The 18419-nt window shown below is 42.5% G+C and overlaps 1 protein-coding gene across 1 annotated transcript in view; it reads right to left on the bottom strand.

Annotated features, from left to right (window-relative positions):
• The window catches only part of TET1 (tet methylcytosine dioxygenase 1), a 65013-nt gene extending 49347 nt beyond the window's left edge, over window positions 1-15666 (bottom strand). The window contains exons 1-2 of the mRNA XM_054382293.1: window positions 13738-15666; window positions 6744-6794 (exon numbers count right to left, since the gene is read on the bottom strand). Coding sequence (XP_054238268.1) covers window positions 6744-6794; window positions 13738-15666 — 1980 coding nt within the window. The remainder of the gene's footprint in view (window positions 1-6743; window positions 6795-13737) is intronic.
• Between the last annotated feature and the right edge of the window lie 2753 nt (window positions 15667-18419).

Raw genomic sequence — 18419 nt, 5'->3', positions numbered from 1 at the left:
CGATGACATCATCGTCTGGGATGAGACTGCTGAAGAAGTCTTCGAGAAAGGTAACAAAATCCTTGACATTCTCTTGCAAGCTGGTTTCGCTATCAAGCGAGACAAGGTGAAAGGACCTGCCAGAGAAATCCAGTTTCTGGGAGTGCGGTGGCAAAACGGTCGCCGTCACATCCCAATGGATGTGATAAACAGAGTCTTCACCATGGCAAATCCCATCAACAAGAAAGAAACTCTGCGTTTCTTAGGCACAGTGGGATTTTGGAGACTGCACATTCCTGGATACAGTCAGATTGTGAAACCTCTCTATGATGTGACTCGAAAGAGAAACAGTTTCCAATGGGGTCCTGAGCAACAAGCAGCCTTTGACCAGATCAAGCGAGAGGTAGTCCAAGCGATGGGTCTGGGACCTGTCCGAACTGGTCCAGACATTAAGAACATTCTGTACACGGCCACGAGTGACAATGGTCCAACCTGGTGCTTATGGCAAAGAGCTCCAGGGGAGACACGAGGACGTCCTCTTGGTTTCTGGGGTCGTGGCTACAAAGGCTCAGAGGCAAACTACACTCCAACAGAGAAAGAGATTTTAGCTGCTTATGAAGGAGTGAAAGCTGCTTCTGAAGTGATCGGAACTGAGTCACAACTTCTTCTAGCTCCTAGATTGCCAGTTCTGAATTGGATGTTCAAAGGCAAAGGTTCTTCACCGCATCATGCAACAGATGCTACCTGGTCTAAGTGGATGGCTCTGATAACACAGAGAGCTCGAATGGGAAATCTCGAAAGGCCTGGTTTGGTGGAGGTGATCACAAACTGGCCAGAAGGCACAAGCTGTGCTAAACCTCCAGAGGAGAGAGTAACTCGTGCTGAGGAAGCTCCTCCTTACAGTGATCTGTCTGATGATGAAAAGAGATATGCTTTGTTCACAGACGGTTCCTGTCGTCTTGTTGGGAACAAGCGGAGATGGAAATCTGCAGTGTGGAGCCCAACGCGCAGAGTTGCAGAAGTGAGAGATGGAGAAGGAGAATCCAGTCAATTTGCAGAAGTAAAAGCTGTCCAGCTAGCTCTTAACGTAGCTGAACGTGAGAGATGGCCAAAGCTTTATCTCTACACTGACTCGTGGATGGTAGCCAATGCCTTGTGGGGTTGGCTGAAAGACTGGAAGAAGAATGGCTGGCAGAGGAAAGGAAAGCCTATCTGGGCTGCAGATCTGTGGCAAGACATTGCTGCTCGCGTTGAGAGAATCCCAGTGAAAGTGAGACACATCGATGCTCACATTCCTAAGAGCAAAGCTACTGAAGAACAACAACACAACCATCAGGCAGATCTAGCTGCAAGAGTTTCCCAGGTGGACACAAACACTGATCCTGATCCTGATCTTGACTGGAAACACCGAGGTGAGCTGTTCTTAGCTCAGTGGGCCCATGACTCGTCAGGACATCAAGGCAGAGATGTAACCTACCGATGGGCTCGTGACAGATCCATTGACATTTCCATGGATGCTATCACACAAGTCATCCATGACTGTGACATTTGTGCTGCTATTAAGCAGGCAAAGCGGATCAAGCCCTTGTGGTATGGTGACCGATGGTCCAAGTACAAGTATGGTGAAGCCTGGCAGATTGACTACATCACTCTACCTCGTTCTCGAACTGGTAAGCAGTATGTGCTGACTATGGTAGAGGCAAGCACTGGATGGCTGGAAACTTATCCAGTTCCTCATGCAACTGCACGTAACACCATTCTTGGCCTGGAGAGACAAATCCTGTGGAGACACGGAACTCCAGAGAGGATTGAGTCGGACAACGGAACTCATTTCAAGAACAATCTTGTAAAAAACTGGGCCAAAGAGCACGGCATCGAGTGGATATTCCACATTCCCTACTATGCACCAGCTGCAGGGAAGATCGAACGCTACAACGGTTTGCTGAAAACCACTCTCAAAGCCATGGGGGGTGGATCTTTGAAAAACTGGGAGAAACATTTAGCACAAGCGACCTGGTTAGTGAATAGTAGAGGTTCAGTGAATCGAGCTGGACCTGCCCAATCAGATTTGTTGTGAAAGGAGGAAGGTGATAGAGTTCCTGTTATCAGAGAAAAGAATCTGTTAGGCAAAACTGTTTGGGTATTTTCTCCTTCAGGAGAGGCCAAACCTGTCCGAGGGGTGGTTTCTGCTGAAGGTCCTGGTCACACCTATTGGGTGATGCAAGAAAATGGTGAAATTCAGTGTATTCCACAAAGAAATCTAACTTTGGCTGAGAGAGGTTAAATTCAGAGTGTTGCGCAGATACAGCATTGCGCCCAAGAGGAGAGTTCATGAGATCTACGGTGCACGAATCCTGAGAGCCCTGAGTCACCTGAGAGTCCCTGTTCCTTTCTTCGCTCCATCTGCGAGGAAACAAGCTGTTTGCTGTTTTTCCTGTGATTTGACTCTTTTGAATCATCTACATCCGAGATAGCCGGAATGGACTATGGTCTTTATTCACCTATTGTTGTAGATATTATTTTAGGTTAGATAAATGATAGTAGCAGCCAATGGAATTGTTTAGAAGGGGTGGACTGTGGTGGTTTGAAACTGTCTTTTTAATTTTTCCTTGCAAAGTTCAGAACAGAGAAAGTGAAAGAATGTAAATAAGTCACTATTGGGTGTAAGAAAGCAAAATAACAATTGTTCTAAACACTTCCATTGGATAGATAGAAATGTTTAAGAACTATTACCCAAAACAAAGGAGGCACTCTGCACATTCTGCGTTCGGCAGTGGGGGCAGTTGCTGGGCTGTCTGGCTGCTGTTTCTTCTTCTCTTCTGGCTGAAGATAACACACTGACCTTGGCAGCTAAGTTAACAACTTTCTGCTCTAACTAAACTCTGCTTCTCTGTCCAGGGGGGTCTGGGGGGGAAGCTCTTGGGAGAGAGAGAGGCCCCTTTGGGAGGGTCCCCTTGGGGGGAAGCAAAGGGAGATCGGTTGTGCTTTTCTGTTGATTGTATATATTTGTAAGTGTTGTGAATTTTGTATATTTGTACATATTCATTGCATTTCATCTGCTTGTAAATACAGCTTTTCATTTGCTTCCAGACTGAGCTAGCCTGGTTATTGTCGGTGGGGGGGGAATTTCAGCTCACACCGACACAGCAGGTCTGCCGAACTAACTTTAAAATATAAAGTTGTTTTTGATAAGAAAAGACTGTGGGTTTTATGTGTATATATTTGTAGCTTTGATGGAAATTAAACTTTCACTGGTTTCTAATATGATGTTTATAAACAACCCAAAGTTCTAGATACTGAGTCGTCTCTAGCTATTAGCCTGGCTCAAGCTAAAGGGATTTTACAGTTTAGCAGGCATCATTTGCACTTTTCTGGCATACACAATTGCCAGTACAGTGTTTATGCATAAATATGCAAACAGAATCAGTCAGAGAACAAAGAATGTGCATGCAGTTATAATACTCACTTAGCACTGCATATATTTTTCTGGATATCTCTTTTTTTTTTTTTTTTTTTGGCAGTGATCTTTTGTTTTAAAATTTTAAGTCTCCTGTAAGGCAGCAAAAATCTACAAGCATCCAAATGGTAGCCTTGACTCCATAGAAGCCAGCAGAAAAACCACATACTGTACTTGTTCATCAGCTGCACCCTGATCTGTGGGTGGGTTCCTTACTGGTGCCACTGCCATCTCTACTTGTTAACTGCAGATTTCCCTGACAACACAATGCCATGTCCCATTCCTCCCAGCTCTCTGTTAATAAACTTGCACATGACTGCAAGAATTTCCCCACTGTTAAGGAGAGGTGCAGTGCACTGCCCAAACTGAGTGAGAACACTGCAAGTGGTTAAAGAGCTTACAAGTGAGGATGGGTATGTAATATACCTTCGGAAATGCAGGTAAATTAATTTTTAAGTATGAATCCTATCTATATGGACTTTATCAGGAATTAAAGTGTCTGCTTACCTGGGGAAAGCACACAATATAAACAGTAAGAAAACTCCTGCGTATACTCCTTCCTTAGTATCCATTACTATGGACTCACAAAGACTCTTTCTTTAATGAGCATTTGCTTGCTAGAAGAGATGAATATTTCAAACGTTCTTTCAAAATAAACATGGAAAACCTAATACAGTATTTATGGTACAGAAAAATTTCCTAAGTGACCCTTCCTACAATAACCAGAACAGAACACTAAAACAAGTGTGGAAAACGACCAATAGCAAACAAAGGGCACAGTATCACTTTTGAGTCTTCATGTTTACAGTTTGTACAACGTGTTTCCAAACAGGAAAGCATTGTTTATTTTCACCCTGTAAAGAAATGGTAAATATGTTGGTCCTAAGAAACACAATTAGAAAGAGCACTAGCCCTCCCAGGAAATCTGTAAAATTAGGAGGATTGGAGAAATACTAACTCCATGTATTACCGAAAGACAGTACTACAAATCCTCCTTCAAGAAAGTTTACACTACTATTCAAAGGAAAACACAGAGGGAAAAAAAATAATTAAAGTTTTTAAAAGGTCAGATGCCCTCAAGCACTACTGATCATTAAATCAGATGCTGAAGTTATAATTCAATCAATAATATACCACTTTACATGGCAGTCTCACCAATAACAAAAACCATGTTAATCATATTTCTAAAAATACCCTTAGAAAAAATGGCATAATTTGCAGAGTCCTTTACAAGTTTATTGCAGCTGACAGAGAGCTGCAACCTAACTTAGGATGACCAACTTCCCTTCTCCTCTCTCCAATAAAAACAAAAAAATGAAGAAAAAAAAAACATAGGTGTTTCATGAGATGCCTTCAGGGGTACCATGACTGACTTGGTAGATGCAAGTGAGCAAACTCTTACAAAATACACTTTAGCACCACAAAACAAAGGAAAATACCGGAAAACACAAAGAACTGTACCTAAACCCAAAAAGCAAACACTGTAGAATCAATTCAGCGAAGTCAAATCAGAAATAAACACAAGTCCAATGACCAACACAGGCCACTACACACACACGCACAAAACCAGACAAAACTTTCCATTTAAAAAACAAGGGAGGGAAAAAAAACAACAACCAAACCAAGAACCAAACTCTTCAGAAGGCTTTTGGAAAGGAGAATGACTGCATCATATTAAAGAGCAACCTGCCCTGCCACCAAATCAGAAAATGTGGCAAATTGAACTCAAGAAAGACAAATCTGCAGACCCGCTATGAAGTCCTACCGTAGACAGACACCTAACACAAGGTATCTGCTATCACCACAAAAAGTGAGGTTTTTCACACTTCTGACAGAACAAGTGTCATACAAATTACACCTCACAAAGCTGAAGGGCATATTTACAAACACCCCTTATTTTGCACACTACTATCAACAAAAAAAAACCCAGAATAAACAAATGGTGAAGTTTTAACTACACCTGTGTGCCACAAGAGCATCAGTAATTCAAATGAATCATTAAAAGCATATCCATGACTTAATGAAAAATGATATTGTTTTAATGGATTCATTTAATTAATGCAAGGGGGGGGAAAGCACTTATTAGCATTGTGCAAACACAGTAACTGTCAGCACACAGGGAGGTGGCTTGCACAACTACTCCCACATAAAAAGACAGATACCCTTGAGATTGGACACACTTGCAAGTCAAATAAGGATATTTTCTCCTTGCTTAATTTTTTAATGTTGCTTTGTCTTACAAAATTGTAACTCCTTTAAGGAAGTTTCTGTAATGTGCAACAATGAACACAAAACAGACATTTGAAACAAAAAGTCAAGATTTTTTCAAATAAAATTACACCACAGACATTCAGCATGTATCAGTTCTACTGTCCAATTTCTGAAATGTTAATGTACTAAAACAATACTAAACTATATTACATGTAGCTGTTATAAGAAAATAGTTCCTCAAAGTTTAACAACTATTTTTCCTTATTTTGCTGAGCTTCATCTTACACACACTATCCATTTTGCTTGCATCATCCATCTTCCAACATGTTAGTTTGCAACAACAAAATTAATGATTTATTGCTAGTCAAAACATCCTAAAGACTAACTCAAAAAATGCAATATATATATGCTTACCCATTACTTTCAAAAAATAACAATTAGCCACAAGTGTAGCAAGTCTGAATTTTGTTACAGAAGCTGAAACATTTCCATTGGAAACACCAATCTTTTGTTACCATCAAAGATAGCCATCTTAAAAATCATGACGAAACCTTTTACCATGTGAAACTGAAGGCTGTTTTAAGTTCACAGAATTTTCAGTTTCACTTGATATGCTCTAAAGTTTAAAGAAAAAAGGAAATCAAAACTATAGTAATGGAAATCAAAACTACAGTAATGTAATCATGAAATTTCCACTTTTGTTCATTTGGTTTGCATTACAGCATTAACTTTTCACATGAAATTTCAGATGCCAGAAAATCTGTATACTAAAAAACTCACCAATAAGCATTTAGCTATTACCTTTGGAAGTATGAAACTAGAGGAAATTAAAAGTGAATCTTCAATGCAGTGGAAAGCAAACTTTTTGTCAGGAGACTTGTGCTTTTGAAAGATTCAAATATGTATACAACATACCAGAGAGAAAGGGAAAGGGAGATAAAAAGAACATGTTCTGTGCTTTTAAAAATTAGCTAACCTCCTGAATAGCTGAAAAGTGCCCCTTCCCAGCAGTTAACCCTCTGGCTTCCAGATCTAGATGACAAGAAAATGCTGCTTAAAATGGGAGAGGATAAATATGAAAGCAATCATCGATTACCTTTAAAATTCTTTGTTTCCTCCTCTGAGGTCTTTTGTTTTCAGTTAGAACCTAAAAAAACATCAAATTGCAGAATAAGTTGTGGTCACAAAAACAGTCACCTCCGGTTTTATTATCGAACTGCAACTATTTCTTAATTAAAATACCCAGAATGCTTTACATGCGGTACTCCAGAGGGCTGGCGGCGGCTCTACGCGGCGTCTCCACCGCCACCCCGATACTCGGCGACGCCGGAGACGGCCGAGGGCAGAGGCCCCGCCGCCGCCGCCCCCCTGGAGCCGGCCTTGCTGGTGCCCCGCATTCCTCACAGCGGCGCCCGCGGGGCGGCCATCTTGCTTCCTGCCGCAGCGGCGCCCTCCTCCAGGCGGCGTCGCGGGCGCGAGCCTCGTGCGGAGCTGCCGCGGTCGGCCAGGCGGGCGCGCGCACAGCTGCCCCGCCTCCGCCTCCCCGTGCGCGCTCCCGGCGCCGCGGGCACGCCGTCGTCGCTAGGAACCAGGAGCTGCTGCCAACCAATGGTGGGGCGGCTGCGGCCCGCAGCGCCCCCCCGCGGGCCTCCTCCGCTCTCGTGCCGACCCTGCCCAAACAAAGGGTCTCCCGTGCGGGCGCCGCAGCAGCCGCCCGCAAGAGGCGGTACGGACTCACCGCGGATGCGGAGCCGGCCCGCGGCGGGGTTGGTGTGCGGGACACCCACCTGGGCAACGGCCCCGGGGTCTCCGGGCTGGGTAAATGCTGCTGCATGCGGGGTCAGACGAGGACACGCGATGCCTGTGCACCCGCACGCGTGCCGCCTCCATGCACACGCAGGGATGCACGTGTGCGCGCTAAGCCTTGGACAGGGCCAGGCGCAGCAGAGTTCCCCCTGGGCCCCCGTGGTGTGTACACAGGACCAAATGGCCAGGGAGACTCTACTGATAAAGCTCTCCAAGACCCCGCGGCTGATCCTGGAGAGAGGGAACCAGTGGGCACCTGAGCGAACCCACAGCCCAAGGCTTGTCTTCGACAGATGGCCCAGGCTGATGGATCAGTTGCAAGGCACCAGCCCTCTCCAAAAACTCTACGTAGATGTGAGAGTGCAGCATACACCAGACTCCACAACCACCATGCTCACTCGGACCTTGCCTGCACACCATAGCCTGCTGCATATAACCCGCATGTCCCAGCTGAAAGATATGGCTTTGTCTTCACCTAGTTCGGTCACACCTAGCAACCTGCCTGCTGCAAACAGATTATGATGGGAATAGGCCAGCATATAAACACAAAGTACAATATACAATTAGGTTCCCACGTTTCTACTTGCTTAAAACATTCATCCCAATGGAAGAAGGATGGAGAGGTCACCACTCCAAGTTTTCCCACCACACCCTAATGCATCAGACAAACACTTGTTAATCACAGACAACAAATAACGTATCTAACACACCATCAATCACTGCAGGCTTGACTGAAACCATTTGCAGTTGACATCTAACCAGAAATTTGGCCAGAGATTTATGCACTACACATGAAAACACTGTAAAAACATCTTTTCAGCAGCAATGGACCACACTTTAAAACTGCTTTCTTTATCTATTGCTAAATTACAAGTGTAATTCCTGTCCAGTTATCGGTGCCAATCAGTTAAGCAGTGCAAATGCTCAGACATATCAGTTCAGTCAGAGAAAGTCCTCGCCCTTTCATGTAGCCTGATGCTACTTTGCATGTAAGATCTTTGTTGCACCAGAGCACTGTGAGAAACAGGATTTAGGATGACGTAAGATAAAAGTATCGGTTTGCAGTGTTTTCCAAGATACAAGTTTGCACAGGTCTCTAAGCATATTAAACGAAGAGAGGTACATACACTTGGTGACCTGATTGGCTTCAAAGTTTTGGCTATTTAAGATGCTTTACTGTCCAATTAAAAAAATTGTTTGTTTCCTTAGAAACCTACGACCCAGTGTTCTGATTTAGTCCCCAAGTCATTGTGTGCACTGGACAGCACTTAAGCAGGAGTTTCAGGTTTCCTTGTTAGGCAGTTTCCCCTCCTCTTAGGATGGGTGCTATACAGGGAAGGAAAGAAACTCCTTCAAATAATAAAAAAAAAATCTCTGTAAAAGCTGCAAGAAACGGCACAGAAAATACGGAGCAGGGAAGAAACCCCTTTTTAATCACATCCTCTGAAAATAATGAGATCTCAGACTAACCTGTTTGCCTGTAATTTAGGCTGCATTGAAGTCCATGCCCAGGATCACAGAGAATGGCAGAGAAGCGTGAGTTGTAATTATTTCACACACCCACAGTAAGAGTAAACTGCTCTACTCCACTCCCCGTACTGCATCCGCAGAGTAGGCTGTACACATCTTTGCTCATCTTTGCCACACATGTTACCTAACTCCTCTAAGCCCCCATGCTATCCTCTTTCAAAACTCTCCAGTATCACATTCAAGAGGAGTGTTTTTATGAGCACTTATTTTAAAATTTAACTGGCTTACATATTTCTGGAGTCCATCGTAAAATAAATACCATAGCATCTAAACTTCAAGATTATAACTAGGTCTGGCTAGAAATCAAGTATTCCATCTCGCTTTTTGTAAAATTTTGCCACTTGGTTGTGCTCCAAAGCAGAGCAAACCTTTCAAAAATTCAAGAGGAGGCAGATAGGAGGTGGGAGACCAAAGTTCAAGCCCCTGCTCGGTATCAAGAAAAAAACCTTCAGCACCAAGCTGTTCTAATAATTCTTTCCCCCTTTTCCAGTTTTAAGCAGAGATTTCACATGGAATCTTGAGAAATTAAAAACAAACAAAAAGTTGCACCAAGACAAAGAGTAGCTATGAAAGCTTTCTGTTAAACAGCATCTTCTATTCAAGGAATGCCTTACTAGGAAGTTCGCAACCAATTCTAATTGCACCATCCTCTTCAAATGCATCTGGGGTTTCGGCAACATGTTAAAAACCCACAAGCAAGCAGGCTCTTATTGTTGTTAAATATTTCCATGTTACTCAGATTACAGCTATTAAATAAGCTGTCTCCAGACACCCTGGTCAACCCACTGAACTTGCACTCAGTGATCTGATTTTTTTTTCTCAGTTTGTTGACTCCAGGACCCACTAAATCTACCATGATGGTAGTACATTACCTAATACAAGCTAAAGCCCACCCTGGGAGGTGCTTTCAGGCCAGCAGGGGTCCCTGCCCAGATAAGGCCCTAAAACATTGGCAAGCTTTGCAGAAAGCACCCTTTGGGAGACAAGGGCTGTCCACAACTACTGGTTTTGTGGCAGCTCTGCAGTAGCCCTCTATATTCATAGCCTTTTGGGCAAGAGGAGCTCCAGTGGCATGTTATGAAACTCTGCAAGTTCACCTCAGCAACTGGAGCTGTTCAGCTTGGCACCCTCCTGGGCCAGGGTGATGGCTACACACAGGGGAGCCCTGCCCAGCAGGAAACCAGATGAGAGCTGAGACTGCCTGCCCAGCCAGAGCCCAGTACACCACGTACAACAGACAGCTCCATCAATGTATGCCAAGCACCTAGAAGACAATGTTTTCATCACAGCATGTGCAGCTGCATCTGAAACAGCTGCCTGTGCAAAACAGAAATTCTTTTTCCAAGGAAAAAATGAAACAAATAATGGACCACCTTCCCTATATGTATGACAGTTTTGAAGCCTGAGAAATTCTTGCCCCATGCTGCAATGTGTCCAGCCATCCTTGACACATGTGAGGATGCAGTGCCAGCAAAGCAGACCACCTCTTGGAATGAAAAATGCTTTTTGGTAGAAAAGAGCTGTGAAATAGCCTTCAGTAACTGCTATGGTGTTTCAGAAAATGGCAGGTTTGGAAAAACAAAAATGTAAGGAGTCACACACTGCTGTAATTTTTAAGGTGAAGCATTATTCATTCTGAGAGGGATGGTAACCCAGTGTCAAGCCTTTTTTTCTCTTATTTTCAAAGCTGCTCCTTCCAGAAATTCTGTAAGCAAATAGTTCACACACACACATTCTAGAATGTTTTCTTAACCAGCTCCTAAGTAAGAAGCCTTCAGGAAGAGGGACATTACATACAACAATATTGCTATGCAGAAGGGCTGTGAACTAGAGTGCACAACGCTTTGTGCAGACTTTCACGATGTCACGTCCCTGCAAAACACATTACATTCAGCAAGGCAAAATATCACTAAAGGTTTATGAGTGATATTTTTCAAGTCAAATTAGTTTTCAAATCTTTATCTGGATTGTGTGTGAAATAATGAAAATAACAGTATTGTAACTAATACCACCTCCAGACATGTAACCAGTACTCTGAGTGTTGAATGCCTGTGCACACAGGGGCATGTATGTTGGAATACGCGCTTCAGGCTGCATTCACAGCTTCTGCCAGCCAGGCCTTACTGTAAACATATATATATAGCATAACTGTAAATCCACCTAAGTTCTTAAGGAAAACCAACACTGTTTTCTTTTTTTAAATAGCCATGTGATGCCTATCCTATAGCCACTTAATGTACAGAGCTCTCACTGATTCACTGTGACTTCTGCTTTCTGTAACTAGAATAAGAAGAGATAATTCCCTTTAAGGCAAAACACCAATGTTTACATTATGCTCATGCAAAGTGTGTTTATCACCTACACTCTCCTTTCTAGTGAATCACCTCCAAAAATGCTTATATTACACCAACATGAGAGGGAGACACATGATTCTTCTGAACAAGGAATGCACTGAAGCCAAGCCCATTTCTCTAAATTATTATGTTAAACTTTCTATACCATGGACAGAGGCAGTTTTGGGTTTTCCCCAGTTGGCCTCTATTTGAAGCACATTAATGTCATAGAAGTCCTAGCTGTTGCAGTCCCAGTCCTACCAGTTTGAGAACTCACAATGGGATTTCCTTCCAGAGTGCTACAATCCTATCTAAAGTATAGATGCTGAACAATGATACCATGTTTTCCATCTTTCAACACCTCCCCCATCAAGAGATGAAAGATCTCTTGCCACATATCTATATTGTAGAAATACTTTCCTCTTTCATTTTCTCAGAGCACTGTTTCTGTAGGGAGGCAGTGTTTGCTTCTAAGTACAGCTGAAAGGGCATCAGCTTTCATTCAAATACAATTTCATAAGAAAATACCTGACATGTTCTTAAATGTCAGCAATACTTCATTTCCTCCATGCAGTACTATGAAATTTCAGGTGGCATTTAACAAGAAATGAAGGAGGCTGCTAGTGCAGTTCTAAATGTGTTGTACAAAATGCATCCGGTTCAATAAAAGCACACCAAAAAGCAGCTGCCAAAGAAAATAATAAAACCAAGCAATCTCTCATAAAGAAAGCAAAAGGAGCACCCAGAGAGGACAAAGGTGAAGGGGCAAAGCTAATCTGCAAGGAGAAGGTCAGTCTGAGGAACAAGAAAAGAAGTATGTTTAGCCTGGAACACAAAAGTTCATAGCACTTCCTTTCACTTCCTTTCACCCACCCTGTCAAAACCCTTTTTAAAACATGGCTTTTAGATCACTTCCTACCTCACCTCCACCAATTCTCTCCCATGAGCTTCCTCAATCCCTCTGACTAAATATACAAAAGGATGCAGGGTCACTACTTTTTCACTGTAAAAAGTCAGGATCAATCTCCATAACTTTTACTGTTTTAATATCTTCAGTCACATGATAGCTGTCCCTCTCCTCTTAATTTTTTTTTCCCCCAAGAGCATTTAGGAGCAGTTGAGACAAAGAGTTTTTTGAATGAACCATGAGCCAAGCTGTTTAAACCCACTTCCCCAAACGTTGTAACTTAAAATAAACTTCCCCCCACAAATGGGAATATACTATATCCCCTCACTGCTACAGAACTTTTCTTTGTGCTTGCCTACATTAAAACCAGAATGGACTTCTGTGCAAATGTTGGTAAGTACAGGACAGAGCAGTGAAAACAGGAGGTTTCCTGAGATCTCTGCAGCTGCCAGGAATTTCTACCTGCTGTAAGAACATGCCACTTGAATGAAACTGCTATCAAGAAAGGTTTTGCAGCTTCTACTCCCCAGGGCGAGCTTCTCCACTTGGAGTACACACTGGTGCACAGACTTGAACTTCAGTTTCCCACATCCCAGTGGCAAATGTCCCAGTGCCATAACTAATGAGACAGCGCCTCCCTCTCTGTGACCCAGGTACTACAGGAACATATGAAGCAGAACTCTGCAGCTCAGAGGGCAGAGAATTCAGTTGGGATGTGGGAAATCTATGTTCAACTCCCTACTTACCTGATTTAAAGCCTGTTCTCGAACTGAAATTTCTCAGAAGGTCAGTGCAGTTATCACAGGGACATATAGACTGTCTTTTCCCCTCCTCTTTGTTCCAGAAGTAATGATCTGAGTTATAAAAGGCTGATGGATCAGGAAAATGAGTAAGAAACAGAAGAAGTATGTATGATGGATATAATAACAACAGACAAAGGCAGACAGGGAGGAGGAGTGAAATAAGAGAAACAGAAGAACAGACAGTTAGAAAGGCAGAGAGGTGTGAAAGGGGAAAATGCAGCTACAATTTGGTTCTGCAGTTCATACATTTATTTCCACTAAATCATAAGCAAGCTACTTGAATTAAAGAGTTTGCCCTCCTTTGCTTTTAAACCTTAAATTCTTGGAAATACAGACACTGCCTAGTAACTCAGTCTCCTAAGACTACTCTTGTTCTCCCTCCTTCCCACATTCAGCACTTAAATAGTTTATGTCTCTCCATGCCCTCAGTTAATTCATTATTTTGGGTAATATACCAGTACGTGGAACACAGAGTTAAAGCTATACTTACCTCTTATTTTATTCGTCTACAGCAGAAACAACAGTAACTCCAGCTCACTTTAATCTACACCTCTATTGATGACAAGAGAAAGTTACTGTACAACCTGCTAGCTCCAGCAGGAGCCCTAAGCTCTCTAAAGCTGTACAGTGAGCAGCATTTCCCTGTGCAGATTTTTAAGACACACCTCAAGCCTCAAAAGAGTGACTCAATTTGCACCTTCACTGGCTTACCTCAAAAGGTAGCATGACTGGTGGTGGTGGCTTTTTCAATTCTTCACATTTTCTCTTTTTACATATCCGGTGACTAGTTTTGCGTTTCCTGCAACAGCTGCATTCTTCACAATTGGTTTTCCGCAGACAAGGCTCACAGACTCCACAACGCCTTCGTTTCTTTTTTTCTAGCATAGGGAGAAGAGATGAATATGGAATAGGGTAATCACCAGCTGGATTTTTGAGAGAGGATGGCCCTGAGGCCTCAGCTGCTTCAGTGCTGTTGCTCACAACCTGAACCAAATTCAAGCTTACTCCAATGCTTCCCAGCTGTGATGAATAATCATTATGCTGCAGTTTTGAGTCAGCTGGCAAATCTGCATTTATGGCTTTTTCTGAGGCAAGATCAGAGATTTCCATGCCTAAAGGCAACTCTGAAACAAAACCTTCAGAGAATTGTCCAGAGCTTTCACCAAAGATTTTCTCAACTGTGCTTTTTTCTAAATCTGGAGATAATGTGGGGACATAGCCTGAATTAAAAATTAATGTCTCTGCATTGATACATTTAGCAAGCTGTTCAATGTCCTCCACTTCAATATTGTTTAAAGAGGTATCAGGAATTGGTTCATATACTGCAAGTATGTTTTTTGAGTCAGGTTCTGAGTTTGCTCTTGTACAGCTCAAATCCAAACTTGAGTCAAGTTCTTTGTGAATGGGGACAAAATCCATAACCAGTTTCATATGAGGTTCTGCAAGTGAGCTTTCACCTTCAAAATGTAAAAGTGAATTTGATTCAGTGGCAGCTACAGAGCTGGAATTTGAAACAATGTCTCTATTCTCAGACTCTGAATCCCAGCCTGCCTTCAGGCAGGACTCTGCAAGTGAGTTCGCATCTGCTAATAAATGTTCTTGAGAGTTAAACTCAGAGGTAACTATAGGTGCAGAATTTGAGTCTTGTTCTTCACTAGGTAGCACCAGGTCTGACTCTGCTTCAATGTGGTATTCGGCAAGTGGGACTGACTTTTCTAATTGTACTGCTGAGCTGAGGTCTGAGGTATCAACAGCACTGGAGTCAGGTTCTTTACTGTTAGGCACCAGACGGAAGGGAGTCTCCACACACAGCTTCGAGTTTGATTCAGAGGTGATTTTGGAGTCAGAAGGAGAAGACAGTAGCACAAGCGCAGCATCTTCAACAACTGCTTCAACTGAACTACCCATAGTGAGGTCGCTGGGTGTCTGCTCACAAGGCAGGTCTTCATGCTTGCACTTCACCTCTGATGCTTCTGTATAGTCATCAATTAGCTGAGTACTTGGAATGGAGTCATTTGTTTCTGGTATTTCTACCTCTTTGTCTTGACTGGCACATAGGATATCAGGCTCTTCACCTGCACTACATGCAGCATCTTCTACAGGCAGAGGAGTTAACTCATTTTGTGCAAAATCTTGTTTCAAACCACTTTTGCCTGTTTCAGTGTTTTTTCCTTCCACTACTGCTAGGGCTTCTTGCTCATGCATTTCCTTTGTTTCTAGTCTTTTTTGTGCTGCAGCTTTCTTGGGTTTTGCAATTGGTGGAGTTTGAGACAACCTATGAGAGAGCGATCGGTTGCGGAGGGACATTGTAAAGCCGTTGATGTTGAAAGAATCCTGACTATGAAAGAGGATATTGTCAGCTTTCTCTAAAGTTACCCAAGATGCTCCGGACAAGGTTCTGGTTACACTGCTCCTGAGAAGCCTACCTGAAGAGCTCATGATTGTTTTCTTTTCTTGCTGTTTTTTCTTAGCATCTTTTTCTTGTGCTGGCTTTTTGCTTTTTCCAGAACTAAAAGCTTTAGTGGAGGTCTTTGTGGTTTTCTTTCTCACTTGGCTACATTTCTTTTTGCCCTGGTTAGTTTTCCTTTTGCCTAACTCTTCCTTTTTGACTAATCTGGGAGACCTTGCATGGTGAGCCATGTCTGCGGAGTAGTAGAAATGTTAAGAGGAGCGATGGAAAAAAATCATGAGCTCTTGTTTCAATAGAAAACTGCATGCTCCTGTAGCTGCCCTCTGTGGTGATCCAGTGTTAACTCTGAAATAGAAGATAGAAAACATCATTAAAAGAATTACAGTCTATGAAGGGTGCACATGTATTAAACTGGCCATTTAAAAATATTAGAAACATTGGTATTGAACCTTATATTCAATTCATATAAAAGCTTTGAAAAATATTGGTATATTGCAAAATGCAAAGACTGTCGAAGTGCTTCTTACACAAATGAAGAAGCAAACAGGGCTGTTGAAGCAAAAAATCACTTATTTACTGGTTTATGTCAGTTTTAAGAATTTTGAATCATCTTAACCTTATTATCAGTTAATTAACCATCCCTTCCCTTGAATAAGAATGGGTAAATTTTATGTCCATAGATTTATATTTAACATCTTATCTATTACTGTAAGGACAACCAAGGAAAAAAAACAAAGCCAATTTATTGTGTTTGTGCACTCATACACCAGGACAGCCTTCATTTTTTTTACCACTCATCGGCTGCCCTCTATGGTACAATCCTGGCAAAAATGGCAGAAGTTACTAGCTCCTGAAGACAGGGAGCTAACTTGTGATGCTAGTTGCAGGGTGACTGAACCAGGGAAGAACTGTCTTTCCAAGTGTTATCTCCCAGGATAACATACCAGCACACTGTATTACACTGCAAGCCTTGATTCTGTCCTGTCTAGCTATATCAAAATGTATTATGGAGACAGTCATCTCTGCTTCATCATTACGATTACTAACGTATGTGCCATCAACAAAACACCACACGTGTTGCTTGCCCCCAAATACAACCACTATGCTGAATCCCCCCAACTCCACAAATACTGTTCAGTCACTTCAGAAGATACAATAGATTCTTCATTGTCCAAATCAGTTTTCTTCAAGGTGGGCTGTAGTTCTTTAAATCAAAATCAATTTTCATAAGTACATAGTGCTTTTATACCTTTATTTAGCTATTTGAATAATCAGATTGGTAGACAAGTGCAGCCTAAAAATGGGAGCGGGTAGAGCAAGAAACTGTAGTCTCAGGCAGGAGGGTATCTTCCCATTGTCATCATTCCTCTGAATTTCACAAGAACAAATAAAGTCACCCATAAGCTACTACCTTCACTTCACTGACAGGAAGAGCGAAAGAAAAGGAAGAACAAAAATCTTGGCCTCTAAAGGATGTTTTAAAAAGTGATCCTGGTTTCTAAAGGAAGTAGTAAAGGAAATAAGGGTGCTACCAAGCTCCTACCTTACCAGCCTTTTAAGGTGATGGTGATGTCAGAGTGCACTCGACTTCGCATGACCTCAACCCTACCTTGAAGCCACAAGAGAGAGCTTACAGAAGCAGAATTTACCTACGGCTTGCTCTGAGATTTGCTGAAGCTGTGCAGAGCCATGCTGGCACAGCCCAGTATGCTTGACACCCCAGAAATGCTAAAGGATGGCAAACAAAAAGGCAAGGGCACTTGAAGAGCAGGTTTAAAAAGCAGAACAGACCCATCAAACACAAAATAAACAAACTAACAACTTCCCTCTTTCATCTTGGCAAAATATCTAACCTGGAAAGCCCAAGTAGACATGTGCAATTGTTTGTAATTGCAGGTAATGCTTCAAATGCCACAGAATAGACCTTAACAGCTTCTGCAGAAACACCGTGTAAAAGTCGGGTCAGGCACTGAAATAGCAGAATACATAGAAAACTGAAATGAAGGTAATCTGAGTATTTTTCTCCTTTTGCCCTTCTCTGGAGATGCATGGGAGAAGGGGGACATGGCCATTACCAGTCACCCTATGAATCAAAGAAAACATTGGCATCACATCAGCAGGTCTATGAAACAGTTGTCAGCCTGCAAAAAGCTTCCCCAGTTTCTTGTGGGTTTGGTTTTGACAGAGGCTGGGTTCCTCATTTCAAGGGATAGCGTAAAGGGCTGAAAACCGGTAGGAAGCAAGCAGCAGGCAGTGTATCTGCAGCCACTAGTGGCAGATGCTACATAACAGTGGCAGGAGAGGAAATGCAAGCTACTTTCAGAGACTACAGCCAGGAGAGCAAGGAAGAAAGCAAGCAAACAACAAGGGCCAGGCAACATGGGAATGTGAGAAGCAGGAAGGGGCGCTGAAGGATTTTTCTTTATCAGCCCTGAAACAGAAGCAGAATTATGAGACAATACAGAAGATCTGGAGTGGGAAAAGACTGGATTTTTCAAGATACTGAATGTGCATAATGCTTTGCTCAGTTTACTTCTCTACACAAGCAGTTGCCACTGTTACTGTATAAGTTTGGGAAGCATGATCATCAAAATTATTTATTAGAAGCTTCATTTGTAACAAATCATTATTATAATTACAGGATATGTTTTTGGCTGCACTTGGAAAGTGCAACATGGTTGCTTCAGGACTGAAGAAGCAAGACCATCCTGGGTTTTTACTTGCTTTTTGGTGGTGGTGGGCTTTGCTGTCTGTTTTGGGGTTTTTTGGTTGGTTGTTTTTTAATGCAGAAAAACATACTGGTCTGCCAAGAATGTAGAAAAAGTAGCAAAGCCCAAGTCTTGCTTTTTTTCAGGATTAAAATTAGAGGCTACGAACATCTTGTGGCTGAAGACTTCCCTTTTTCTTGGCAAACAAAGAATGCTAATATTTGTAGGAAATGAACTGACATTCACATGCTGCCTTAATGTAGATGGCAAAGGCT

The sequence above is a fragment of the Indicator indicator genome, chromosome 7, assembly GCF_027791375.1.
Source record: "Indicator indicator isolate 239-I01 chromosome 7, UM_Iind_1.1, whole genome shotgun sequence".
NCBI lineage: Eukaryota > Metazoa > Chordata > Aves > Piciformes > Indicatoridae > Indicator > Indicator indicator.
Note: the sequence above shows the minus strand (reverse complement) of the source record. Positions and strands in the feature narration are given on the sequence as shown.